At 56.1% G+C, this 27,265-nt stretch overlaps 1 protein-coding gene across 50 annotated transcripts in view; it reads left to right on the plus strand.

The window, feature by feature from the left end:
• The window catches only part of CELF4 (CUGBP Elav-like family member 4), a 271,412-nt gene that overhangs the window by 223,926 nt on the left and 20,221 nt on the right, over positions 1–27,265 (plus strand). For 27 of the 50 annotated variants that reach the window (XM_017344137.3, XM_017344128.3, XM_008261239.4 and 24 more), the window contains exons 4-8: positions 20,690–20,818; positions 21,108–21,187; positions 21,478–21,621; positions 22,652–22,799; positions 24,256–24,405. In XM_017344137.3, coding sequence (XP_017199626.1) covers positions 20,690–20,818; positions 21,108–21,187; positions 21,478–21,621; positions 22,652–22,799; positions 24,256–24,405 — 651 coding nt within the window. The remainder of the gene's footprint in view (positions 1–20,689; positions 20,819–21,107; positions 21,188–21,477; positions 21,622–22,651; positions 22,800–24,255; positions 24,406–27,265) is intronic. The other 23 variants (XM_017344123.3, XM_051851271.2, XM_008261247.4 and 20 more) reach the window with 2 other exon arrangements.

The raw sequence follows: 27,265 nt of genomic DNA on the forward strand, positions 1-27,265 counted from the left end.
CACTAGCTGTTCTCTGACAGGCACTGCTCTCCTAGATGCTGTCTCAGACTCTGTGTCCCTCTTACTGAGGTCTCTCCTGACTGCCAACCTAACACTCCATTAGTTTTATTTCTACCCTGTTTGATTGCATTCATGGCACATGCTACCATCCTGTTCTTCTCTCAATCATCATTCCACCTCTCCCCATTGAGAGATGAGCTCCAAGCAGGCAGGGTCCCTCTTTGTTCCTTGCTAGGTGCCTGGCCCGGAGCCAGCACTCGGGAAGTGAATGGCTGAGTGCAAAAGAAAGGGGCCCCCTCCTTCCCCATGGGCAGTGCTGTGGGAAAATACCAGGGTGTGGGAACTAAAGCAACAAGCAACCAGCAAATGTCCACAGCAGCTGGGTTGCCACAGATCCAGCCCTGGCCAGTGCCAGGGGTCAGAGGTGAAACGGGAAGCCTTCACCTTCAACAACAAGGGGAGACCTGGGCTCCCGGGCCCTGGAAGTTGGAGAATGCTTCCAGGAGAAGGGGAAGGGGCTTGCAATGGATCCAAAAAGCTGGATGATCCAGGTGGCAGGCACGGAGCTCCAGGCCCTGAGCAAACCACGGAAGCTTTGCAGGATGAGATCACAGGAGGGTGTGAATCAGATCTGCACACACACACACCACCACCACCCCTACCCCACCCCCGCCGCCCGCCCGCCCAAGAGGGGAAGGGAAGACACTGGAGCACAGGGCTGGGAGTGTGACTTGCCGGGCCTGGCCAGCTTCCAGAAAATTCGGTGCAATCCACCAGAGAAACACATTTGAGAAAACAGAATTGTGAGAGTAACTTTGAGGCCCCAGTTGCCATGGGAACGTATCTGTAAATACTTAACTGCAAACATTAAGTGACACACAGGGAGGAGAGAGGGGGGCCATGGGAGACAGCCAAGTCCACAGGCGCTTGTCTCCCATCGTCAGCCTCAAGAACGCCTCTCTCCTCCTGCGCCCCTTCTTCCCAGGGTCTATGGCCTGGACCCCCATGCTTCACCCTCCAAGGTGGAAAGCTGTGGCTCTGAGGGGTCTGAGGCTTCCCTCCTGATGCAGTTCTCCCAGTTGGTCTCTGGTTCCCATGCCGGGCCCCCGAGGCCCTGGCTCCCAAGAGCAGAGCAGCCCCCATTCCCACCACGCCATCCCCTTTGCTTGGGTCGTCTCTGGGCCTCTCTGCCCAGGGCTCTCAGCTAGGCCACCTCCCCATCCCCAGCGACTGCACCAGCGGGGAGTGAGCTCGCCCTCAAGCCCGCTCAGCTTTGCTGGCCCTGGCCGAGAGGTTCTTCAGCGTTCTGGGCTTCCCCTTTAGGAAACGGAGGCAGGTTTTCAATCACCCCGCGCTTATTCCACTAAACAAGCGTAGCCACCTGCTAGGGCCTGTGCTAAGTGCTGGGGGATGCCTGTTGTCCTGGGTTCTAAAAGCTAAGGGAGAGGACGGCTGGTGAGCAAGAACATGGAGGAGCTGGGGTTCAAGGCAGGGCAGGGCCCAGCTTGGCTCCCAGGGAGCTCTGAGGGAAGGGAGAGTGGCAGGTGGCAGGGGGAGGGGGAGGGCAGGACAGATCCTGCAGGATCTTCCAGACCATTTCAGAGCCTGGAGTTTGTCCTGGGCAAACCTGGGGGCAACCAGGGGGCTTGCACAGAACACTGCGGAGCCCTGCTCTGGCTCTGGTTGCTATGTGGAGACAGGGGAGAGTCAGGGGGTCACAGACGTGACACAGGAGAGAGGGACAGGGATGGGGCAGGGCAGTGGCTGTCATGGTGAGATCATATGCTAATCAACCGACCCGCTGGTGGCATTCTTCTGGAAAGATGCACACTTGCAGGCTTCGCTGTTTGGTGCAAATTCGGAAGCTGCTCTGGGACCCTAGGGCTCAGCCATCACCCCCCAGAGTGCTGTGGCCTGGGCTCAGGCCCTAGCAGATGCTTCTGAGCCTTTGCCCATGGGCAGCTGCAGCCAGCAGATGCTTAGGCTCAGCTCAGGCCACAGGGGGGCAGTTAGCAGGCTCAGCTGCATGCCAGGAGAAAGCAGGTCCCACTCAATGGGCCAGAGGACCCGGGGTCTGCCCCTGGGCTCTTGGGCAGCCCAGGCAAGGTGGGTGAATCTCATAGCCACTGCTCTGAGTGACAAGGGGCAGGCACAATGAGCTGATTATAGAGCAAGCGTTGAGCAAAACCAAGTGAGGGTGAGCAAGTTCAGAGCACTGGGTACCCTGGAAGAGGCGGGGATGCTGCCTGGGCAGGGTCTGGGGAATCTGGGGGAGCTGGGAATTGTTCTGTATCTTCAGAAGGGTGCTGGTGGGGGATCAGCGTCTGTCAATAGATAGTAGATGAGATGCTGGGGAGGCACTGGCATGAAGCATTGGGCCATAAATTCCAGGGGAGCTGGTGGGGGACAGAAGGTCATAAATTCCAGGAGAACTTACTTTCTTTGTTCTCAAGGACCCAGCCTGCCTCCTTCCTGGTCCAGGATAAGGCCTGTTATGGCGTTACAGCAGGCAAGCAAGCAAGCCAGAGTACAGAAGCGAAACTGGCATTTAGCAAGCTAGGGACTCCAACTCCCACAGTGCTAAAGATTTATGTGTGTTCCCACTCATAATTTAACATTCACTTTTATTTATTTGTAAGGCAAATAAGAGAGAGAGGGAAAGATAGAGGGAGAGAGAGAGAAAGAGAGCGAGAGAGAATCTTCCATCCACTGGTTCACTCCCTAAATGACCACAGCAGCCAGGGCCGGGCCAGGCTGAAACCAGAAGCCAGGAGCTCCATCCAGTTCTCCCACGTGGGTGGCAAAGGCCCAGGCACAAAGGCCACCTTCCACTGCTTTCCCAGACTCATTACCAGGGACTAAGTCAGAAGCAGAGCAGTCAGGACTCCAACCATTGCTTGTATAGGATGGCAGCCTAGCAGGCAGCAGCTTTACCCACTGGGCCACAACACTGGCCCTACTGCTTGTAAATTTTATCTTTCACAAACAGACACAGAAAGGACAGTGTGTGCCAAACAGAACTGGGAGGGGTCAGCTGCCTACATGGAATCCCCTAATGCACGCAGAGCTGTTGGGAGCTGACCACTCGCACAAAGTGATGTTGCATTTTACAGTGGAGTTCTGGAGCCAGCAATGCTTAGCTCAGAGAGATGACACTCTCATGGGGGAACCCAAAGCCTTGGCAGACGGCAGGGGGACCTCCAGTGCCCCCGCCACGTGCTGTGCCTCGCAGACATTCCACCCTGAGGTCATGGTGGGCAAAAGAGGGGGAGAGGGAGGGAGAAGGACTTGTGCTCAACATAGCCCTTCCATCTGCCTCTCCGCTGGTCTCCGGCCCCCACCTGGCTGCCTGGCCTACGGTTTCCCTTTCTGCTCTCCTGTCCCCCTTTCTGTTGTCTTCCTCATTAACTTCCGTCGCAGGGCTGAGCTGCTTACAGAACGTGGTGTCAGGCTGCCAGTCTGTCCCCTGGCCTGGCCCAGGCCCTTGGGTGGGCAAAGGCTGGAGGGGAGATTGTGCTCCCTGCCCTGACCCTTGGTGTGGGGGCACTGCTGTGCACGCTGACTCACTCCCCGGCCCCCAACCCTGCCCTTCTGGTGTCTGACAGCCTCCGTTGTGAATAGGAAGGCATGCAGTGATGCTGGGCTGCCCCTGGCTGGGGCCTCAGCGTGGGCCCAGGTAGCAGAGAGGGCTGTGAGCCACCTCCCAACACGGTGCGGGGTGGGGGCACTGCCGTCAGCAGGAGGACAGTAACTAGGACACCAGGGTGCCAAAAGCAGTCCAGAGTCACCTCCTGTCCTCGACTAATTGTTCGTAGTATTCCCTTTTAACCCAGCAGGGGTCCCAGCTTGGACAATCAATCACATGGTCACTCAACACGTTAAAAGCAAACAGAAAAGACAGCTGAATGGAAAATCCCAGAAGCAGGTGTGCCAGTGGGTGTGCCAAGGTGGGAGGTGGAAGGGCTCAGAGGGGATTAGGAGAAAGAATGGAGGGCACTGGGGAGGAGGGGCCCCGTTTGTGCCCGGGGCTGCAGAGCCCCTCCTTAAGCAAGTGGAACACAGCATACACAAGAGAAGGCAAAGACCCCAGGACGTGATGTCGCTGGACACAGGCCCCACAGCGCATCTGATGAACCAGAGCAGAGGCCAGGCCCTGGCCCCTGCATGGTAAGTGGGTGTCCCTGGCCAGCATAGACGAGCAGGGCAGAACCTGGCATGGGGTCTCCTACTGGGGCCAGGGGCAGTACAGAGCTGAGTGGGCAGGGCTCGAGGTCCCTGGTGACATTGGTAGCCTTGGCTCTCGTCTTTGATGCCTTCCCATTGGACATTTTTTATGAAGGACTTCACCGGGGCTGACGGGTGTAGAAGCTGGTTTTAAAATGTGCTGGAGTCTGCAGCTGGCCTGGGGAGGAGAGGTCCCAAGATATCTATCTCCTCAGTGAAGTTCTCAGCCAGAACCACGGGAGCACCTGCGCCCACCCATCTGCCACCTCGGCCACAGGGAAAGGCAGAGGCATGACAGCTTCCCCTGCAAAGCCCCAGCCCCGCCCTCCTGCAGGGGTGGGGGGTACTGGAAGATTTCTGGAAACTGTCACACTGCGTTCTGAGAGTTCTTGGCCAGTCAGCTGGCTGTTGGGTTGGCTGTGGTCAGGGTGATCCCTCCCTGATGTCGTAAGGAGATTGGCACATTCTGAGGACCTGGGCCCCTTTGTGGATCTGATGGAAGCTCTAGACTTCCTCCCAGAGCAGCACTCACAAATATACATGGTGTTGACCACTGCTGGAGGCCATGGTCTCCCTTTAGCCCATGAGATGACCCTCAGGAAACCACCTACCTCCAGGACCAAGCTCCTGCCAGGCAGCCACTGATGGTCCCTGTCCCTCAGTGTGCCTCCCCCAGACTGCCTTCCTGGGGGAGTAAAGGTGGTGATCACATAACCCTCAATGCCTACAACAAGAGGGTTCACTCAGGTACCCCCCCCATTCATGTCCAGCGGGAACCTGTAAACACAATCTTATTTGAGATGAGGTCACCCTGGATTAGGGTGTGCCCCAAAACCAATAGAACACTAGTCAGTGTCCGCAGGAGAAGGAGGAAACTCAGATACAGAGACACAAAACATGTGAGGGGAATGCTCTGTGATGATGCAAACAGAGCAAGGTGAGGCAGCTACAAGTTACTGAAAGCCAAGTTGCCAGTCAACACCAGAGGCTAGGCAGGGGGCAAGGAGACAGCCTTTGGAGGGAGCCTGGTCACACCTGGATTTCTAACTTCCGGTCTCCAGAACCGTGAGGGAATGGATGTTTGTTCCTTTAAGCCACCTGCTTTGTAGTGCTTTCTAGTGGAAGACCTAGGAGACCAGCCCTGGTGCCTGATGGAGCCTGGGGCAGAGTAGGTAGGTCCCCACCCACTCAGAGGGCCTGAGGCTGGGCCTGCACCCTGTTCCTCACCTGACCACTCTTTATGGAGTCCTCCTAGTTTGTCTGAACCACTGCCACCAGGCAGCCCCTGGGCTTTGCCAGTGAGATGTTTCAGGCCATTTGAAGAGAAGTTAGAAATCCCAGCACATCCATCTTAATAAGTTTTATTACAGCCTGCCAGTTTAGACTAATGACTAATTTACTGTATAAAGTACCAGCAGTATATTTTTTTATTTTGTTAATTAATTATCTCAAACAAAGGTGAAATTTATAAAAATGTCCAGAAACAGTGCACATTATAAAATCGCCTTGCAGCAGGAGATGAAATTATTACTAACGCAGGATCAAGTTATTACTGTATTGACTTAGTTATGTTATGACTTTGTAATGGATTTCTTCATTATTTTCTCGGGATTGTGGCATTCGTGATTGCATTAAATCTGTTAATCTATGCAAATATCATTAAGCACCGCTAATAACCCAGCAACTCTCCTCCATTCCAGGGAATGTGCTCCGTGCTCGGCCTGCATGGGTCACTTCCAGCTCAGGGGGGCTGCCCCCGGCAAGCACAGCCCGACTCACGGCAGAGTGGGTGGGCGCCTCCGTGCAGTGATCTGAGACCTTCTCAGGAAGGTCTCCTTGCCCTGAACCGGCTCACATGCACCCCTTAGAAGGCCTGACCTGAGTCTCCGTAAACCTCCATCCCTCTGGATGATGGCTTCGCAGGGCCTTGTTCAAATGCACCCATCCTGGGAAGAAAAGCTTAATGCACTCACTCTCCACCATGGGGCCGTGGAAGCGCCTGCACGAGGTGTTCAGTGGGAGAGTCTTGTGTTGTTTGTGCTGCTGTTACAAAATCCCACATTGCGGGAAGTTCATAAACAAGAGCTTTTATTTCTCGGAGTTCTGGAGGCTGGGAAGTCTAAGGTCAGGGTGCCAGCCGATTTGGTGTCTTGGTGGGCTGTCCTCCCGCCGTCACCTCACACGGTGGAAAAGACACAAGTCGGTGTGGGCGGGCCTCTGTGCCTCTGCCTCTGCTCACTGCCCAGAGCTCCCATCCCTTGATACTGTGGTCTTGGGGGTCATGATTCAGTGTGGGAAAGTTGGGAGGACACAGCGGGCAGCAAGAGGCCTTGTTTGTTGGAACAAGGGCCTGATCTGTTTTAGGAGCATTAGGCAGAGGGTGGGAACTGCGTACGGGGAATGTCTGAGTAGGGACGGCCAAAAGCAGATGTTCTAAAAAATGTCTACGGATGCTGAAGAACTGGGAGGGACGTCCACAGTGCAATGTGGGAGAGAAAGTGACTGCAGCTGACCACCCTGTGAGCAGGTGCCTGTTAGTCAAAGGGATCCTCAATACCCATGGCCTTGCCCTGCCAGTCTTCAGTCCAGCCCCTTGCTGCAGCCTGAGCCCCCTGTCTCAGACCCAGGGCTGGTCACAGCCGTAGAGAAACCAAATCCAAGCCCCAAGCCACTAAATCCAAGGTGCTTTCCTATTTGGTCCTGGCCACCCCGAGTGTGGGTGTGGGCCCAGGCTCCCGTTCTCACCCTGAGCTGTTCCAGGTTAAATGTACCTTTCAGGACTCGGGTTACTGTCACTGTTCATTCAAGCGGTGTTTATGGAGCTTGTGCTAAGTGGCAGGCACCAAGCCAGGCCCTCCCAGTAGTAAAGAGACACAAAGCTCCTGTCCGCCCATCAACAGAGAAGCTGACTCACGGCTGTTAACTGAAAACGGGTGTGGACTCCATCACTCTCACCTTCCTGATTTATCTCATCTTGCCGTATCAGAGCATGACCTTAAGGATCCGACTAGGGAAGGGCAGGAGGCAGCAAATGAAGACCAAGCCAGAGGCGAGGTTACCGATGGCAGGTGCCTCCACTATGCTCTCCCTTTCTGGATGGGGCATGCTAAGGTCTCCTGGGTAAACGGCCCAGGCCCGGGGTTTCCGTGGCAGCACTTTCTCCTCCCTGAGTTCCCTGGCCCCCCCTTGGATCAGCCTCCCCAGACTTTTCAAGGTTAAGGAGCCATTTCCAGCATCAAAAATTCATCAGCACCCACCTTGACAGATGTTTCACTTTGAGTATCCATTGTTTGAGAGAATGCAAAATGACAAAAAGCTACCTTGAATTCCATGGCGGTGCTTCTAAATGGATTTGTATTTTTAAAAATCATAACAGCACCTGTAATGCATTTGAAAAATCATCACATAGGCCTGCGAGTGAGGCGTTTGTGATGCAGTCAGCAGATTAAGTTTGAGGAACCTGGGACCCCAAGTGCAGGTGGCACCGCTGCCCTGGGCTAACAGCTTCGGTGCCCTGGGAGGTCGGGAGGGTACAGGCTGGCAGGAAGCCCTCCCTCTGGCCACCAAGGGGGTCCCAGATGAAAGCTCTGGTCTTTCCCCTTCTTCTGTTCCTCTTTCTCCATTAGCCTCCTCTTCCTCACCCTAAGCCCAGGGGGTGTGGGGTAGCTCCTTGTTACGTCTGTAATTGCCCAGCCCACCCAGGTAGCACCACAGACCCCTCCCCTGCTGCCCCCACGGCCCTTCTCCCCTCCCCACCCCTCGCTCTCCCTCCGCCTCTGTCTTCCCCGGCTCCACCCCTTCCTGCTGCCTCTCTCACCATCACCATGCCCTCTTTTCATGCTCAAGTGCTAGGGACCTGAAAGCTTATCTGATCCCTTTGATCATAAGGCACTTTCTGGCCAAATCAGCCGCGTTGAGGTGACCAGGGCCACCACATTTCAAAGGCTTCAATGCTGAATCCAAAGGGGAGGAAGCCTCAAGCTGGAATTCCAGTGTGTCACACCGCTTGTCACAAAACGGGAAGGCGGGAAGGCGTGGCGCAGCTGTCAGAGACAGCACGCCTCTGATCCCACTTACTCTGCTGGCTGCCCCTGTGCATCTCGGCATGTTACTTGGCCTCTCTGGGCCTCAGTTAACTGACCTGTTCAATGGGGCTGTAATCATGCTCTAATGAAGCATGGCCGTGAGAAGTGGGCAGAATGGATGGAAACACCCTGCCACACTGAGCCAAGCATCAAGACATCCAAAAGGCACCTACCCTGCCAAGGAGCCTGGCTGCCGTGGGCTGGGGAGGACAGGCTGGGGGACACCAGCCAGCAATCCGGTGCCTTCTCCTACTTCCTTCACTCCCAGACCACCTGCTCCACACACAACGGCTCCCACATGCTTGCTCCCCCACCCCCAACTGGCCCTCTGGAGACAGTTGGTGGGAGGTTTGTGTTGTGTGGTTCAAAGCCTGATTCCCTAGCTCCTTGCAAACGGTCACTTGCCTTTGCACTCCCTCCTCTGTGCACGCGTCCTCTGTATTCCTTCCTTCTCATCACCCCAACCCAGAGAAGGGAGGCAGGTGGCCTGTCCTCCGGGCCCCAGGCCTCTGCTGCGCCCCAGCCAGCAACCTCTTCATGCTGCACCCTCGGTCAGCCCCAGCCTCTCTCTCACACCTGCACCCCTCGTGCTCTGCCCCCACCCCCACAGCGGAGCCAAGGATGAGCTCTTTCCTGTCTCTCCTAACACAGCACCTGGCACAGACCCTGTTGACTGCCCCGCTGGCTGGTATATAATGGGAGGTGTCTGCGGCAGCCCTACTGCTGGCGTGCAGTTTCTGAGACATGAGGATCCCCTTTCTGCCACTCTGTGTCCTGAACTTTGTGGTAACCAAGTACTGCCCTTGGCTCTCAAGAGCAGGCCTCTCTGTTGTTAGCAACATGGCCTCAGGAAGCTGGCACTGCACTCCTGATCTCATCAGCCATTACAAATCATGCTGCCTGTTAGGGTCCTAAAAAGCCCACCGCCCGAGGAACGATTCCAAGAGACTTTTTCTCTCATGCAACCAGCAAAGGGTTAAATTTATTGATCCAACATGTTGGGGCCCTCTGAACATACAAGGACAGAGGAGCAGCGAGGAACTACAGCATAGGGTTTATAAAGGCAAAAACTGCAAAATCGGGAGGGGGGAGAGAATACATGGTTGCTAAGCGGTTACTAAAATCTTACAATCAGCAATTATGATCTTAAGACATAGGCAAATCACATCTTCATTATTAGCCCAGGTAACCCAGTTGCAACCTTTCTACTTTTAAGCTTGAGCAATAATGCTAGGGGGTTTTTGTGCGTTGCCAAGGGTGATGTAGTGCACTGCTATTGTCCGACTATTTGAGATCATAGTTTCAGACCAGAGTCTCACGGTGGGAGGGGTTGCTTTCCCAAAATGGAGTCTCAAGTGCCCCAAAATGGAGTCCTTACTGTCAAGGGGCTACTTCACTGCCCTTTCCTATCCCCGAGCCTCTTGGCCATGCTGAATGATAAGAAGGGCAAGAGGGCTGCCTTCGGGGTGGTAGATGGCATCTCAGGAGCCAGACCCCTTGGGTTCACTCCCTTGCTCTGCTGTTTACTAGCTCTGGGACCTCCGGCAATGTACTCATGCCTCAATGTACTCATCTGTGAAATGGGGATGACTGGCTAACATTACAGTGCTCTGAGCAATGATTGGCCCTGATGTGGCATTCAGGACAAGTCACTTACACCATCCTTTCTGAGGGCTTGATCCTTGACTGAGGCAATGAATGGTTCCGTCTCTTTCATTTCTGCATATACCAAGCAGGCCAACACCTGCCACCTAACTTCAAGGGCCAGTCAGGTCTGCCACACTCCAAGAACTGACCTGCCTGCAGTGAGGGGTTGGAGGCCATGGCCTTGGCCTTTAGGGAATGTGCACCTGTATAGGAAATGCCCCTCTTTGCAGGAAGAGAGGCCCTCACCAGGTACTGTAGGGGCTCAAGAGGTGGTCTTGGCCTGTCTGTAGGCTCTGAGAAGGGTCCCAGAGCATCTGCAGGTATCCACAGTAAGCCAGCCTGACTGACATGTATGTGAGTCACAAACCCATCAGTAATGTGGAATTTCAGGGACCTGAGTGGGAACAGACAGGTCTTGAGCACAGCAGCGTTCCTTATGCCTCTGAGAGCTAGCACCCCAATAGGTGTGGGTGCCCATGACTAGTTCTCTGAACTTTTGCATTTTTATCTGAGGCCCTCAGAAATATCTTGGTCATCCATCCATCCACATTTACCTATTGCTACTTATGAGCCATCCATCATAAATCTATCTGCTTTCTGCAATCATTTGTCTCTCATCTGTGTTATCTGTGTATCTATCTATCATCTAACATTTAATCTGGGTATCCAGCATCTATTAATCATGTCTATCATCCATCCATCTCTGTGTCTATCTGGAGTCCATTATCAGTCATAAGTTGATACAGTGTGTATCTAAGCCGGGGGAGTTCTATGGGGGTGGGTGGCAGTGTCTCCAGGAGGGCCTGGGTAGCTGGATCAAAGTGAGAGGAGAAGGGAACCAAGAGGGCAGATGAAAGAGGAGCCCAGGCCCCTCTCTCAGAGCAGGGCTGGCCTGATGGATGGAGGGGGAAAGGAGCCGAGAGAGGAGAGGAAGAAGAGGGGATTTTGCAAAGCCATCAGAGGGGGTAAGCCTGCTGTTAGCCCAGAGAACTCCCCTCCTAAAATTAGGCTGATGTCTTTCTGGATGACTCCTGTGAGTGGGGTGCCCAGGCTTAGGTATCAGGGTAGAAAGGGTGGGTGCCACCATCCCCCTCAGAGCAAACAGGAACCTGCAGTCTCAGACAGAGGGCCCGAGAAGCAGTGCCCAGGAGAGAGGCCCAGCAAAAAGAGACCATAGCAGCCTTTCCCAGCCCTGGCTGCCTGTTGCTGTCACCTGAGCAGCTTCTCAAAGTCAAAACCAAAACTACTGGGCTCCAGACCCATGAGCCGAGTGTGTGTCTCAGGGCTGGCCCCAGGCATCTGGATGCGTGGACGCCTCTGGTGCTTTTTCCAGCAGCCAGGGCTGGGGACTGAGACACCTGCTGTTAATTTCTGAAGGGCTGAGGAAGAGGGAGCAGTCTCCAGTGCTCCAGGGGCAGAACTTGGGCTTTGAGGGAAGCACCAGAGACAGGCTTGTTGGTGTCTGTGTCCTGGGTTTTGCATGGAGGGCAGTGGAGCTTCTGCCCAGGTATTCAGGAAGCCTTTTCCCCACGCACAGGGGGAGCCTGGGCCAGGTGGCCTCTGAAGACCCAAGCCCAGTAGGTAGCTGCAACCCCCAGGCCAGTCTCTCCTGACTCAGGTGTGACTGTTCCTGCAGGGGACAGCACCAGCTGCTGGACAGCTCACCTTTCCCAGGAAGCAAACCCCACCCTCAGCACTAAAAGTGGGCCAGGAGCCAGAAGGGCTTCCTCTCTGTGAGGCTGGGGGACGTGAGGGCTACAGCGGGGCAGATCGGAGGTCCACAGGAGCGTGAGCCTGAGGCTAGGGTTAGAGCTGGCCAGTGGCATGGTCGTGTGCGGGCGGCAACGCTGCACGGCTGTGCTGCTCAGCTAATGAGGCTCCACTCTGCGGTTAATAGAGACAAACAGCTCCACGTGGGTCTTTTATTTCTTCCCCAGCATTTGCAGCCTCCTGGAGCCAGTTCTTGGCCCTGTCACTGAGATGTTGCTAACCCCACTCCTTGGGCTTTCTTCCTCTTGTCCCTCCTCCCCGTGGTTCCCCCGGCCCCTACCCAGCCCCTACAGAAACCGCCTCCCCTCGCTGGAATAAAGCCCTGCTTTGTCTGTCTCCTTGAGAGCGGAGGACAAACTGGCCATAATTTATGCTCCCGCGTGATATAAAGGGAAAAAAAGGCCCCATTATGCTATAAATTATCCTGTGATGGGCGAAATGCCGGCGAGTATGCCAGACACCGGCGGAAACCCCATTAGACAACAGGGTTCGCTGCCGAGAACTCCCCACAGAACTGCGGGCCCGTCTGTCGTGCGCCGTGCACCCAGGAAGGATAATGTAGCACATCAAATGTAGAATCAGTTACCTGGAGAGCCGGCCGCACCACCGCTCCAGTGAAAGGTGACTTCTGCAGGAGCCGCCAGGAGGCCCCAGGCAGGCACAGATGGAGGGCTCCAGGGCCAGAGCAGGAGGCAGCAAGTGGGGTGGGTATGGCTTGGGACCCCTCACCCATCCTGGACCCCAAGGCTCAGCTCCTGCCCCTCAGGACGTCCACGCTGACCCACCTTGCAGAGGGTGGAAACACCCCAACTTCCAGTTCTGTCTACACACATGTTGTAAGCCCCCTGTGGGCTCTGGACCAGCCGTGCAAGCTGCTTTTTCAGGAGCCACACCTCTGTCCTGAGCAGGTGCCTGGGGTTGGGGAGGGGCTTGGCTGGCTGAAAGGAGTGACAGCTGTTACAGAGGACCCTGCCGGGGCGGGCTTCCTATGTGATGAAGACAGGACCCTTCCCCCTACTTCCCCTCCACCAAGATCTGGGGAGGGGAAGGCTTGGGGACACCACAGGAAAGCGTCTTAGCTCCTTGGGTCCCCAGGGGACTTTAAGACAGCCAGGCAAGACAGAGGGACAGGCAAGAGTGGGTAGGGTCTGTGAGGCATGCTTGGGTGGCCCCAGGCCATAGGGAATCGCCATGAGATGCTCCCTTGCGGCTGAGCAGCAAGCCACGGGGCCCTTTCCCATGCACTCTGCTGAGCTCTGACCTGAAGCCCTGGCCTCCCACAGCATGTGGTTCACGAGCATTTTGCCAGTCGTCCTGGTGCAGACGGAGGGATGTGAAAGTGAGCGTTCCAGGGAGCAGCATCTCCCGCCAGGCACCCGGATGTGAGTCCTGGCTCGCCGGTGGCTGGGTGTGAATTCTTGGGAAAACGACTTACCTTCTCCATGTCTCAGTTCCTTAATCTGTTCTGCTATGCTCACCATCTGGACCTAGCGACCCTGGGACAGACGAGACCCTCACGAGTCTTCTATTGCTGTGGTGGTCAACACCCCTCCTGGAGTGAGCGAGTCAGGACTACAGCTGGGGGCAGGGCACCACGGGGCCCCAAGGTGGGCAGGCCTGGCTGGCTGGGGCAGCCTAGGCTCTTGTGAAATGGGAGGTGTGCTCTGCAGGCTCTTGTCACATAGGATGTGGGGTAGCATTGAGATTGGGTGGGCCTGGGAGTCCAAGAAGAACTGTGGCACTGTGAGTTTTAGGAAGTTAGACCAAGCCCAGGGAGGCCGTGGTGGGCAGCGGAAGGAGAATGGACCCAGATCTAAAGTCGCTGCTAGCCTTCTAGTGCTCAGAGTCCTTGGACCTCAGAGAATGTGCGTAGGTTCCAAAGGGTGGGAGAAGAGGGAAGGTAGGGATGTGTGTGTGCCTGTGTGTGTGTGTGTGTGGCATTGCTGCTTCCTCATTCCACATGGCTTTCCACCTGCTGTTCCCTGACCTGGGATGCTTGCACCTTGCCCTTCTCCCCTGGCAAACCCTGCCAATGAATCCTTCAAGGTCCAACTCAAGCCCTTTAGATCCCTTTCCAGTCCCATGCCTGCAGGGTTCGTCAGTCCCGCACCTTGCTCACACATCAGCTCAGGGAGAGTTCCCTGTGTCAGCAACCATCCCTGTGCCACATCTGCAGTAGCTCCGTGCCCACCCTCACTGAGCAGTGGAATCACTTATTTGTGCAACAGATATTTATTGGGCATTTACTACTCGTCAGGCCCTTGAGACCCCAGGCATTCAGCAAGAGATGAAATGGGGGTGACATGGCGTTCATGGAGCTGGGGTCCTGTGGAGTCTCTCCCATACAGAGACTCGGGCTTGTTCTCAGAGGAAGGCAGTAGCCTCTGTGAGGCTGCAGCAAGGGAGAGACCAGACCTGTCTTGGACGTTAACCGGCCCCTTTGGCTGCAGTGCAGAGCAGCTAGCAGCGCCTTGCGTGGGTGTCAGTATCAGAGATGAGGTGGAAGTCATGCCTGGGCAGCCCCAAGTGAGGGGAAAGGAGGCGGACGCCCATCCTGGAGTGTGTGCAAGCAGAGGGGCTGGAGGAATGCACGTTGGGGGGTGCTTCTCCAGTCTCCTTTCCACGCCCAGCCAGACATCAAACAGAGCCAGTCCCGGGGGAAGGAGCAGATCAAGGCCAAGCACTGCCTCCGCCCTGGGGGGCCAGAGCCACTGAGGGTCTTCATTTGCATCCCCGTGCAGCCCCCCTGCGCGTCCCCATCCCAGCAGCCTTTGATCTGGTTTGATGTCTCCTTCAGCCTCTTCACTGGCAGGAAGGCTTTTATCCTCAGGAGGGAGGGGGCTCCCAGCGCAGCTGCTCCCTGGCTCGGGTGCTGAGGTGGGGGAAGGCAGGAGAGCCTTGCTGGTTCCCTTCACGCCACGGCCCTCCTGAGGCCTGGTCTTCACCCCATGTCCCAGGTGAAAGGACACGGGCTCTCCTGATGGCAGCCTCCCTGGTCCCATGGCTGCAGAGGGGTCCAACCCCAAGCCCTTATGTCCAGGGTGGACAGCGATGCCGGAAACTGCCTGTACCAGCCTGATAGCGGGCAAGCATCAGGTTCACAGACTCCAAGGAGGAAGAGGCCATCTGGCCCTGTCCACTGGCTTGCAGGTCTGAGGCTGTGCACTGTCCCCCCAGGACTGGCAAGGCGGAGGCCAGGGAAGTCTGGGTTTGCAGGTGGGATGGTTGGGCAACCTCAAAAATTGCACAGATGTAGATTCCTACTTGCCCCTTAGGAACCATGAGAGCTTGACCTGTCTGGATCGGGAGACTAGGGAAGATCAGTGTCGCTCTGGGGACAATGTCTCTTATTTTGGCTCAATCCAGGTAGGCCTCTTGGAGGAGGCTGGGGAGCAGCTCAGTGGTCGCCAGAAGGCTGCCACTTGGTGAGGCTTCTCAGGCTGGTGTGATCAGTCAGGTTGGTGTCCCTGAGAATCCTCCACAACCCTGGACATTGCGATCCCTCCCCCCCCACCCCACTCCTAGCTGATGTCCTGTGCGTGAGCAATAGTACGGACTACAACAGTCACAATGTTTGGCACATGTTGAGCACTGTGCAGGACAAAAAAAAAAAAAAAAAAAAAAAACAAAAAAAAAAAAAAACAAAAAACCTACATAGCTAAACTCATTCAATTTTCACACAAATCTGCAGGAGAGGAGCCTCTAGCTCCATCATTGTGACTGTCTGGCATTTTCTCCACACTCCCAAATGGCTGCCCTTGAATGTCCAGGTCTTACAGAAGCCCCGCTGCCCATACCACTAGCCACAGACCTTACCCCACTTACCCCCTCCCTCCACCCCAGTGCCCCCAGGAGCCTCCCTCCGCAGCTGGAGGGAAAGGGCTGGGAAAAGCCCACTGTGGTGATAAAAGGCATTAACCATCTGAGCCCTTGTCCCCAGTGTCCCGGCAGCCATCCACCCTTAAGCAGGAAATATTGTTTAATGCCGATGGTAATGAGCAAAGCAAATTTTGAAAATTAAACCGGAATTTGAGCATTAGCACCAGGATACTGGCAAGCTGAGTGGTGCTGCTGTCACCAGCCTGCCCTCTGAGTAAGGGGCCCACTCATCCTGCTTGGCCAACAAGATGCTTCCCATGTGGCTGGGGCGGGGAGCTGCTAAGGCACAGCCCTGAAATATCCCCTTTAGGCGCCTCTCCCAGTCCTGAGGCTCCACCATGGTGCATGGGCCCTCCTCTTAGCACACAAATCCTTCCAGCTTGAGCCCCATTTCTGCCCTGACACCAGGGGGTGGAGGAGCCCAGGGGCCTTCATCTCTCTCATGGAGAGATGAGCAAGGAAGCAGGAGATTCTGGTGCCCAGATTCCCCTGTCTTTTCTTTTTTTCTTTTTGAAAGATTTATTTATTTATTTGAAAGTCAGAGTTACACAGAGAGAGAAGGAGAGGCAGAGAGAGAGAGAGAGAGGTCTTCTATCCACTGATTCACTCCCCAACTGGCCACAATGGTCAGAGCTGCGCTGATCCAAAGCCAGGAGCCAGGAGCTTCTTCCAGGTCTCCCATGCGGGTACAGGGGCCCAAGGACTTGGCCTATCTTCTACTGCTTTCCCAGGCCACAGCAGAGAGCTGGATTGGAAGTGGAGCAGCCGGATCTCGAACCAGCTTCCATATGGGATGCCGGAACTGCAGGGGGCGGCCTTACCCACTATGCCACAGCGTTGGCTCCTCCCCTGTCTTTTCAAAAGCACCTGTGGCTTCCAGAAGGTGAAGTTCAAAGATTTTTGTAGGTTAAGAATCCAAAGCTTAGAGTCAGACTGGGGTCTTGGGACTGGAAGACGCACGTGTTGGTGGGAGGGGGTGCAGGTAGCTGGCAAAGCAAAGTCAGGCTTCCTTCAGGGTCCTCTTGATGCAAGCCCTGGCCCTGGCAGTGACAGGTTAGGAGCAGATGAAAGTGCACAAAGGGGTCCCTTCTCCTCTCAGCCTTTGTTCAACTTCTGTGGTGGGCCTGCAGCTGTCTACGTCTGTCCCCTGCACATCCTAATTCCAGCCGCCTCCTCTCAGAAGCCTGCAAGGTGTAGCTGCTTCTTCTTCCCACAGGGAGCCCCTTCTGGCTACTGGGTGTGACCACCAGACCCATCTGCTCTCTCTCCCTGGGATCCCTGGGACAGGCTCTGGAGTCCATGAAGCATAGCCTTCGGGCTCCCCATGGATCTGATCCATTGTTTTATCAGCTTGCCCCACTCCCAGCTCCCAGAAGGTTGAGTGCTGAGGAGAGACTCTGCCTGCTTCCCCAGGGGTGGGGCCTCTGAGCATAGAGCCCAGCTGCTTTCTTGGGTCCATGTAGGGACCAGTACCTACCTTCTGTCTCTCAGCCTTTCTCCCAGAACCCCAGGTGTGGCCTCACACCTGCAGGCACAGGTGCAGCAAGGGCTTTGCAATGGAGAAGCTGGGGGCACTGGGTTTAGTCTCCACCCCAGCTGTGGGCCCCACCTGGGCATCCCCCCTCTGCCCAAGCTTCCTTGTCCTCCATGTTATCCAGAGTCCTGCCCAGCTCTGCCATGCTGGCCACTCCAGGGCAGGCACATCAGTTCTGGGGGGGGGGGGGGCGGAGGCCTGTGCAGCAGTCCCACTGGCCCTAGCTTTGGTTAGGGGCTTGTTTATTGTGGATAGCCTATCACCCCACGAGGAGGTCCCCCCCCCAGCAAAGAGCCTCGCCTCTCTTGTTTCCTGTGGCATAAGCAGTGCTTGGAGCCAGGTCCCACACACAGAAGGTGCTGAGATCAGGTGCTGTGTGGCTGCCAGGACATGCTCCCCTCTCTGCCCCTGCCCTGGAGGGCCCATGTGTGGCTTGGGGCTGGAGGGCAGCAAGGCTGCATGCGTCTCCTCCAGGTCCCTGGCATGCCCTTGCAGCCTGACTACTAATGCTTTTTCTGTCCTGGTGTAGAAAGAGAGCACAGCATGGATTTCAGCCTGAGCTGGGCTCCGTGCAGAAGAGGGGTCTTCTGGCTGCTTCCCGCATCTCTGGGTTCCCCTAGGGGTCTCAGCGACCTATTACTTAGGGGCATCTCTGGTCCTTCCACTCCCTCAGTCCAGTCACAGCTGCACCTGTCTGGACACCTCAAAGGAGCAGCCCAACTGTGGGAAGCCAGGGGCTCAGGGCTGAGGCCTCCCCAAGGATGCTGAGGCCACCAGAGTGTCCCCTTTACCCAGGGATCCCAGTTAAGGCATCTGGACAGTGGCCAGGAAGGAGGAGTCTGTGCTGGTGTTGGAAGAGGGTGGACACTGTCTGGGAAAACTGAGTCACTCTTTGAGACTTTGCTAGGTTGGTATCAGATCCAAGACCTCATCCAAGTGATACTTTTTGTCATCCAAGAGAGCATGGGACAGTGCATGTGGGTAGAGGATGCCAGATGGAGGCGGGCAGAGGGGTGGGGACAAGGGGACGTCTATCTCAGCTGGTCAGAGTCTGTTCCAACCTATTGCTTCTGGAGCCTGCCTTGGCCAAGGATGTGGGTCCTCTGACTTCTCCCCTTTGTGCCCCCTATCCCCTCACTGCAGGAGTGTCTCTCCTGGCCAGACCAGGGCAAGGCAAGGCAAACAGAGGGGGCACAGCAGCTCCATTTCCTCTTGCCCCTGAATGGAGAAGTCCAAATAATGATAATGGCCTTTGTTGTGCCTGTGTGTCTTTGGAATCCTGGCAAGCACTATGGGAGGGTGGAGCAGTTACAGAGCTGGGAGGCAAAGAAACCCGGGTATGAGCCGGTGGGCCTGGCTCAAGAGGGAGTCCACCGGTGAACTCAGCATCCTGGCAGCCCCTGGTCTGAAAGGCAAGCATTAGAATCGCTGCCATGCTGACCAAAGCCAAGTGCACACTGCATGCACACATGTGAGGCAGGTGGAGCTGATCCAAGAGTACCTGGAGGAAGTGAGTGCAGTCTGGGGTCTCTGGTCCCTTGCACCCTTCCGGAAGGCAGGCGAGCTGCAGTCTCCCTGGGGCAATCCCACGTTGCTCCCAGCATGCTCAGAAAGGCCTCAAGTAGGGGGCTCGGGCCTGCAACAGAGAACCACGCAGTGAGTGAACCCAGATGGCAGGGGCCGGAAAAGGGAATTAGCAAAAAAAAAAAAAAAAAAAAAAAAAAAAAAAAAAAAAAACCACCACTGGCAAAAGGGTGGCTGGATGGAAAGGCGTGTGTGGATGAATTTTAATGCAATCAGAAAGCTGTCATAATGATAATAAAGGAATACATTCAGACATCAGGAGAGGCGAAGGCAGGGGCTGCGGGCCCAGCATTGAAATCAGGCTCCAGCAGGCGGAGGAGGTGCCTTCCCTTCCCTTCCTTTTTCTTTCCCAGGGAAGAAATAGAATTTTTAAGCAGGAGGGCCAGGAATCAGCAGGGGCAAGGTTGCACCTCTTAGTCTTTGTGGAAATCCTATTTAACCAGAGCCTTAAATGGGTGCTGAGGAGTGGGAGGGTCGGAGGGGGAGCGCTGGGCATCGAGGCAGAGGAAGAGACATTCTGGCTGCTGTGCCTCAGCACAACCACCCTGCAGCTTCCTGGACTAAAGGGCCCCCACCCTTTCTTCGCCTCTGCCCTCCCTTCCTGCCCACCCTCCCCTGCTCTGGTTTCTCATTCCTCTCTCTGGCTCCAGCCACTTCCCCTCTCCCTCTTCACTTCTCCCCATCCTCTCTATTCTTTCTCCTTGGTTTCCAAGTCCCTGCTCCCAGCGTGGGAGGCCTGTCTCTGCTCCAGGATGCCGGGGCCTCGGCCAGAACACTCATTGGCTGGGAGCAGGAATTATCTGGGGACTCTCCGGCTCCCAAGTCTGTGGGCTGTGAGCTGGGGACCTCCTTGTGGCTTGCCTGGGGGTTCTCCCAGCATGACGCTGGCTTCCACGGAGCAAACATCCCCCAAAGACAGTGCCAAGGAGGGAGCACAGATTCCACCTGCCAGTGACAGGAGTAAAAACTGCAGGTGCCTGAGAGCCCCTTCTGCAGTCATTTCCCTGCTGTTACAGATCCACGCCCCAACGCGACCCGTCACTCAGATACTCCTCGCAGGCACCAGGGGGCTGCATCACCTACAGGAACACGCTCCCCAAACTGGGTGCCCAGGGGTGAATTTTCAGCCTGAACAAATAGGAATGACCAAACCAAGGAAGGGGCAGATAGAGGTAAAAACGTGCAAGACAGAAAGAAGGTGCCCCCGGGGAATGACCTTGAACACACAGTCTGTCGTCCTCTGTTCATTCCCTACCTGCACTGGGGGCCCACTGTGTGCCAGGCACTGCTGCTGCTGCAGAAAACCTGGTCTCTTTCCCCAGGGAGCAGACCTGTGGACGGGGTGGGGGAGGGGAGCTAGAGAGAAACCAACCCGACCACACCAGCGAAGCAGTAAATAGTTGTCCTTTGAAGTCCTGGCTGCACTAATGGGCAGCAGAGACAGAACAAAATGGAAGGTGGGACAGTGGTGAGGATGCAACATTTAAACTGAGACACGTTAGAGAAAGCTTTCGCCTTGTGGCGTGGGGTGTTCACCGGAGGGAAGAGCATATGGAGTACAAGCAAAGGGCCTGTGACAGACTTGGCACCGGAGGAAGATGCTGTCTATTTGAAAAGAGGGAGGCAGGGCACGAGGGCTGGAACCGACCAGGGCGCTGAGCCTCAGTGTGCTCCTGCCCTCCAGGCAGGGGGAGGCCGAGTCGCTGCCGCCTGGCTCCTGCATGCCACAGCCCCTTGCCCTCCCCTCGCCACCCCGCCCCCAAACCCCACTTCGGTCCCGGCCTCTCCCCTTCTCTCCTTCCAGCTCCGAGCCCCCTCCCAGCCTTCCGCTCAGCCCTTCCCCTTCCCCTGTGGCCCTCCCCTCTCCGGCCGCGCCCTTCTCCCCCCCATCCCCCCCCCCCCCCGGGCCTGCCCCCCGCGCCGCCCTGCCCCCGGCCCGGGTAAGCATCTCCTAATTTTGTTCTAGAAGATAGAAAACTCTTCGTGGGCATGCTCAACAAGCAGCAGTCCGAGGACGACGTGCGCCGCCTCTTCGAGGCCTTCGGGAACATCGAGGAGTGCACGATCCTGCGCGGACCCGATGGCAACAGCAAGGGTGGGCGGAGCGGGACCGGGGCGGGGCCGGGGCGGCGGGGAGGGAGCCGGGGCCCGGGGCCCGCGAGACGCTCCAAGTCCGCCCAGGCTGGGGCGACCGAAAGGTGCTCGTACTAGAGGCCGCTCCAGGTCTCCCTGTCTCGGTGTCGCCCTGTGTCTCCAGATCCCGGGGTCTCACCCGTTCTGCTTTCGCCCGGGACTCGGCCCCTCCCGTGGGAGAGCTCGGTTCCCGGGGCGGCCGGCCGCCCTCCGGGTGCCCGGGCGAGGCTCAGCCTGTCGCGTCCCCGCAGGGTGCGCCTTTGTGAAGTACTCGTCCCACGCCGAGGCTCAGGCCGCCATCAACGCGCTCCACGGCAGCCAGACCATGCCGGTGAGTGCGCCCTCTGCGGCGGGACCGACGCGGCGCCCCCAGTCCTGCTGCCCACGTCGTGCCCGCCCTCCAGCCCCTGATGAAGAAATGCCTCATCCCTGCCCCCGGATCTCAGACCAGGGCGCTGAGGCCCGGGGGCTACCCAGGCGGGAAAGGCCGCCGCGATGGGGTTCCCGACTCTAGTGGTTGCCGGTGTTGTGCGCGCCTTGCACAGTGTCGCCCGGCGGAGGAGGCAGGGTGGGCCCTGAGGCGCTGGGGCGCGGGAGTCTCACGCGCAGCCCCGGCCGCAGGGAGCCTCGTCCAGCCTGGTGGTCAAGTTCGCCGACACCGACAAGGAGCGCACGATGCGGCGGATGCAGCAGATGGCTGGCCAGATGGGCATGTTCAACCCCATGGCGATTCCGTTCGGGGCTTACGGCGCCTATGCCCAGGCAGTAAGTGAGGGCCTGTGTGGCTGGGGATTGGAGCCCGGGGAGCGGGCACACCTACCCTGAACTAGTGTTCCCGCCCTGGGAGTGAGGAGGGGCCTGGCCTGAGGAGTTAGAAGAAGGCTCATCCAGTTGTGGTGGGGAAGGGTAGGCTGCCAGGAGGAGTGTCGTGATCCTGTTTCTTAGGGGAGGCGCTGGGGAGAAGGCTCTCGGCAAGGCAGCAAGGTGGGTGAGCTTGAGTGCCCCTCAGCCCATGGGCGGTGTTCTGGTTGTCACTTCCCTCACCCCACCCTCACTCAAGGAAGGATGTCCCCAGGCCTTCTGGCCACTCCTGGCAGGGGTCCTGGGAGATGCCCCAAAGCCCTGCCCACCCACACTTCCCCTGTAGTGCCCCAGACCTCCTTCCTCGTTGGAGTGCACTCTGCCACATCTCCCTGAGCCGCCTCCAGACCTGTGCCACAACCCTACTGTGTGAATGGCACGGAGGTTGGCCAGGATGTTGGTTCTAAGAATGCAAGCCCACCACACCCTCCTCATCAGTGCCCAGCCTTTCCTGTCCCTATGCAGCTTTGTGGCATTAACTGAGGATAGGGTAGTGGTGGTGGTGGTGGGGGGAACCTGAGGTCCCATTGTGAGTCTCCTGTCACTTGTGCCCAGCAGACTCCCGGTGAACACATTTTGAACAGATATCTAAGCTAAGTTAGTTTGACAAAGGCTGATCCAACACATCTCTAGCACTTTGGGTGTCACATCCCCATGAGTGACATGCCTCATGCAGGGACGATCAGCACCGTGGAGCCAGCCCCCTTCCCCACCCTTCTACAACACTGCCCTGCTCTAACTTTGGGATGTGGGAGGCTCTCTAAAAAGCTGTGAGGACCGGGGCAGGCAGTGGGGTTCTCTGGGGGTGGTGGCTGGGAGACTGGACTCCCTGGGGCTCAGGGCCCAGGAGTTTGGTCTCTGGGAGCTGAGCCCCGTGGCAGGGAGGGATCCCCTTTGGAAGCGCGTGATATTTTTTCCACTCCCTCTGCCCCAGCTGATGCAGCAGCAAGCGGCGCTCATGGCATCAGTCGCTCAGGGGGGCTACCTGAACCCCATGGCTGCCTTCGCTGCCGCCCAGATGCAGCAGATGGCGGCCCTCAACATGAACGGCCTGGCGGCCGCACCTATGACCCCAACCTCAGGTGAGCCAGCAAATACCAGCAACACAGGGCCTGGTCTGATGGGACAATAGCCAGGTCCAGGCTGGTCCCTAATTTTGGCCACCAGTGGACCAGGATCCTGGGCCCAAGCAGGCCTTGTTCTCTGGAAGGTTGTCTCAAAAATGTTCTAAGCACCGGGGACCCAAGGGAAGATGGTATGTGGGCCCCACACATTACATTGTGTGGTTTCAGGGTGGTGAGAATTTCACTCATGTGGCCTTGCTATATCAGGAAAGAGTTCATCCTGATCTCTATTAGCAGTAGGCATCTGGACGGAAAGTGCCATGACATCTCTCTGCAGGGAAAGAGCTTTGCCCATTCTTTGGCCTTGTTCAGAAGCTGGCCCAGGCACAGAGGAGCCCCTTTTCTCATTTCTCTCTAACCCAACCTAGACTCACTAGGTTTTCCCAAGAAAACCACACAACAAGCTAGAGGGAACCACAAGCATTATCGAAGGACAAGGTTGGAAACAACCTAGCTTACAATTCTTGATTTTGGCTGTTGTCCCACCCAGTGATTCTCAATCTGCACCGTTTGGCTTCCTCCCACCCCCAGTTTGTCTGTCAATGTCTAGAGACATCTTTATTGGTGCAGGAGAAGAATGCTGCTTAAATCTAGTGGGGGAGAGACTAGGGACTTTGCTCTATACCCTCCAATACACAGGCCAGCTTCAACAAGGGACTGTCAGGCTCTGAATGACAGAGGTATCAAAGTTGAGTAACTGGTTTATAGACCCAAGGGCTGGCCTAGCACCACCTGCTCTCCTTCACTGAGCTGTCTTGGCTGTCTGCATCCAGGACATACTGCATCCTAGCAGTAACCTTCCTGACATCCAGGGGGCTCTTCTTTCCCCCAGCTAAAAGCTGCAAAGACTGTGCCATCTCCAGGCCCAACTTGAGCATTTGCCCCACAGCTCTGATTCCCAACCTCAGAGACATTATGAGCTCAGGTGATGGACCAGCCCCAGGTCTTCATCCTCAGAGAGACTTTCCCTCAGTGTGATGCAATGCCAGAATTGGGACCTTCTACATGTGAGCAGCCAGACTTCTTCCTGGGGAGGCAGACAGCCCCTCCTGGAGCAAACAAGGATCAGTACATCCTGACTTAGCTGGGGTGAGCAAGAGTCACTGAAAAAGACTCTGAAGGAAGACAGGTGTGGTTAAAGCCAAGAGCATGGAGAATAGTGTATGTGCTGTTGGCCCAGGGGTCAGGGAAGTCTTTCTTGGGTAGGGATTTGGACTCCATATTGAAAGATGAATGTAATTGGGATGGGTGAGGCCACTCCATCTAGGGAGATAAGCCAAGGCATGGGCCACAGTTAAGGTTGAGCTGGTGTGTGAGGTCCAAGTCTGTGCCTAGGCTCTTGGAAACAGCATGGTGGTTTGTCTTCCTCACCTTTCTTCTGCTTGCCTCCCCGCCTCCATACTCTTGGAACCAGGTGGCAGCACCCCTCCGGGCATCACTGCACCAGCCGTGCCTAGCATCCCGTCCCCCATTGGGGTGAACGGCTTCACCGGCCTCCCCCCGCAGGCAAATGGGCAACCTGCTGCGGAAGCTGTGTTTGCCAATGGTATCCACCCCTACCCAGGTAAGCACATTGGGTAGCCCTTCCTTCCCCATGTGGCACACTCATCCCGTCTGTCCCAGCCTTTGCCGTTATAACAATGAACACGTGGGCTCCTGCCTCCTTTCTATTCCTTGGTGGAATCCCAAATGTGATCAAGCAGAGCCAGCTCCTTCCTCTACTTGGAGATAAGAGACCAAAACCCCACCCTTGTGAAGATGTCGATTTGATTAGTGAGAGAGAACACCATTCCAGGGGCTCCCTCAGGAAGGAAAAGAGACTGGCGGAAGTTGTGTGGCCAGATAGAGAGGATAGTAACTGTACATTAACTGAATATGAATCTTACCTATAAGAAGTAAAAGGGTAGGAACTAAAGGAATAATAAGTATAATAATAATAAGATATGTACCAGCCCAGTCCCTCAGTGCACGCAAAACTGTGGTCAGCACCTTGGACAGCTCCAGGACCGACACACAGGAAAATTAGCTTTGTTCCCCTCACATGGTAAGAGGGTGCACTTGTCTGAAGCAGTTCTCTCTCTGATCTGGAGTATGGACTGGTATCAGGGAGGGGAAGGTGGGCCTAGAGCCCTAGGGAGTAGTTAGAGGTCAGCAGAGATGAGAAGAGTGCTGCCCCGGTCCTGGAGGGCAGAGGAGGAGGAGGGTGCAGGGTCCCTGTAAGTATCAGTAAGGGCCCAATCTGCTGGAGGAGAGGAGGGTGCCAGAAAGAGGGCACGGCATAGGGCTGTCCCCTGTACAGTATGATGAGACAGGCAGAATGAAGTTATCAAGAGTGAGTGTTCTCAGACTTGAGACGCTAAAGGATTGAAATGAAGCCAGAGCTCTCTAGCCTGAAGAAGCCCCAAAGAGGCTGCTGGAGGAGGAGGCTCAGGACTTTAACAGATGGGCAGAACTGGAGAGGTAAGAAGGAGCAAGGAGCACACTCCTGTGGGACAGGGTGGGCTTTCCTGGACACTAACAGGCAGGAGGGAGCTTGTCTGGCAGGGGCAAGGATGGTAAGGAGTTTGTCCCCAAGAGGGCAGAGAAGGCCAGCCTGAGGCAGGTCAGAAAGAGGGGCGATGTTCTGCTCTCCACTCTGAGTGCCCACTCAATTCCACTGTGAGGATGATTAAAACCACAGAAACCTAGAGATTCTAGGTTCTGTTGGGAGTGAGGCTCATACATCTGTGGTACATAAAATTCTCACTAGTAGAGGTCAAGGTCACTGCACTGGAAGGAAATAGAGGAGTTTCCTGACTGAATGTGGAGCTGTCCTTAACCCCACTCCAGTGCAGTGCACAGAAAAGGGGGCAGAACAGTCCAGAGAGTGAAGTAGGACCCAGAAGACCCGCAGTGTTTAAGGATAAAAACTCTAGTCTGGTAGGGGTGGCAGGGAGGGGCTTTGCAAGTTGGAGGTGGAAGCGACCCCACCAATCTCAGGCTTGTGGGCTGGGAGATGCCGTCCCCAGCACATCTGGGCGTCTCCATACTGCGCTCCCTCCCTGCCTCCAGTCCCATCTGGATCTCAGGATCCTGACAAACCTGTTCCTTCCCCACCCGCACCAGCATCTGTGAGCCTTTTCCATTATGGAATGTGGAACTGTTTCTTTCCCCATTTGTAACAATCTGCCACATCCCATAAACAATTCCCTGCCAGAGCAGGAGGGAGGGATGGAGGGAAGGAAAGGCAAAAAGTAGTGCATTAAAAAAATTAATTTACCAGCTTTAGATGCAGAGTTTGGAGCCCGCTGTAATGAGCGAGATCCTTCAAAATGCTCACTCTTTGGCAGTTACTAATGAGGTCGTTAGGCAGAGAAGTGGAAAGGGTCCCACTACTGCTCTTCTCCATTTCCTAGCCCCAGGTAGCTTCTGTCTTCCCCCCTCACTCTTCAAGAGCATCTTGGAAGCATACAGTATGGCCTTGACTGCCACCTAACACCCTTGAAGGGACGGCTCTCACAGGCCTTAGTTGCGCTACTGACTTCTGACCATGTTCTTGGCATTGTGCTGGGGACTGGGGCTGGCTACCTTGGAAGTTGTACAAGTTGTGCTTTGTGTGAGGGCACCAAACTGTGCCATGAGGAGGGGGCACCCTTTACTAATTAGCACAAAGCCACCGTATAGGGAGCAACTAGGAAGGCCAGGAGGAGGAGCCTCCCTTCCTGAGGACTTAGAGGCTGGCAGGCAGACAAGACTGGCAGAGGGAGCAGGAGGCAGGAAGAGGCCTCGCCACCAAGCATGCCAGTGCTGGCATCACATGGCTGCAGTCTGCTCCATGGGGCAGATGTGGGATTGGACCAGGAGGGCTCCAGGCAGGAAGCAGCCTGCCTCCTGACCCGTCTTTAGCTCTTCCTTTCTGCACAGAGCCCCTGTGGGCCCAGCTCCCCTGCTGCATCCCAGGTCCTAGGAGCTATTGGATCTGCCATCCTGCTGTCTCTGGGGACCTCAGCCCTAGGCTTTTCCCTAGGCTCCCCTGAGATCCAGTGCTATTTTTCTAATGGAATTTTACTGAGAAACTCAGGACAAGAGCTCAGAAGGGAAGTTTTGGAATTCTCCCCAGTCTGAAGGCCCCAAAGCCTGGCTCACCTGAATCCACAGGCAGAGGAGCCCAGATGGTTTTCTGGATGCTGCCTGTGTTTCCCGGTTTGTCCCTCAAACATCTTGGGCATCTTCCCTCTGGAAGAGCATCTGTCTCCTCCCACCTCCCTGGCCTCCAGGGCCAGCCCACTCCCACGTCACTCCTCCTCAGCCTTGCTCACCAAAGTCCTGCTCACAGCTCCTGCAGAGACAGCAAAGGTGGTAGAGGCGAGCCAAGTCTTTGCCTCAGGCCAGCTGCCCCAAGCTTTTTGCCAGTGTCAGTTCAAGGGTCCTCTCCTGGCACTGTG

The sequence above is a fragment of the Oryctolagus cuniculus genome, chromosome 10 (genome assembly GCF_964237555.1).
Source record: "Oryctolagus cuniculus chromosome 10, mOryCun1.1, whole genome shotgun sequence".
Classification (NCBI taxonomy): Eukaryota; Metazoa; Chordata; class Mammalia; order Lagomorpha; family Leporidae; genus Oryctolagus; species Oryctolagus cuniculus.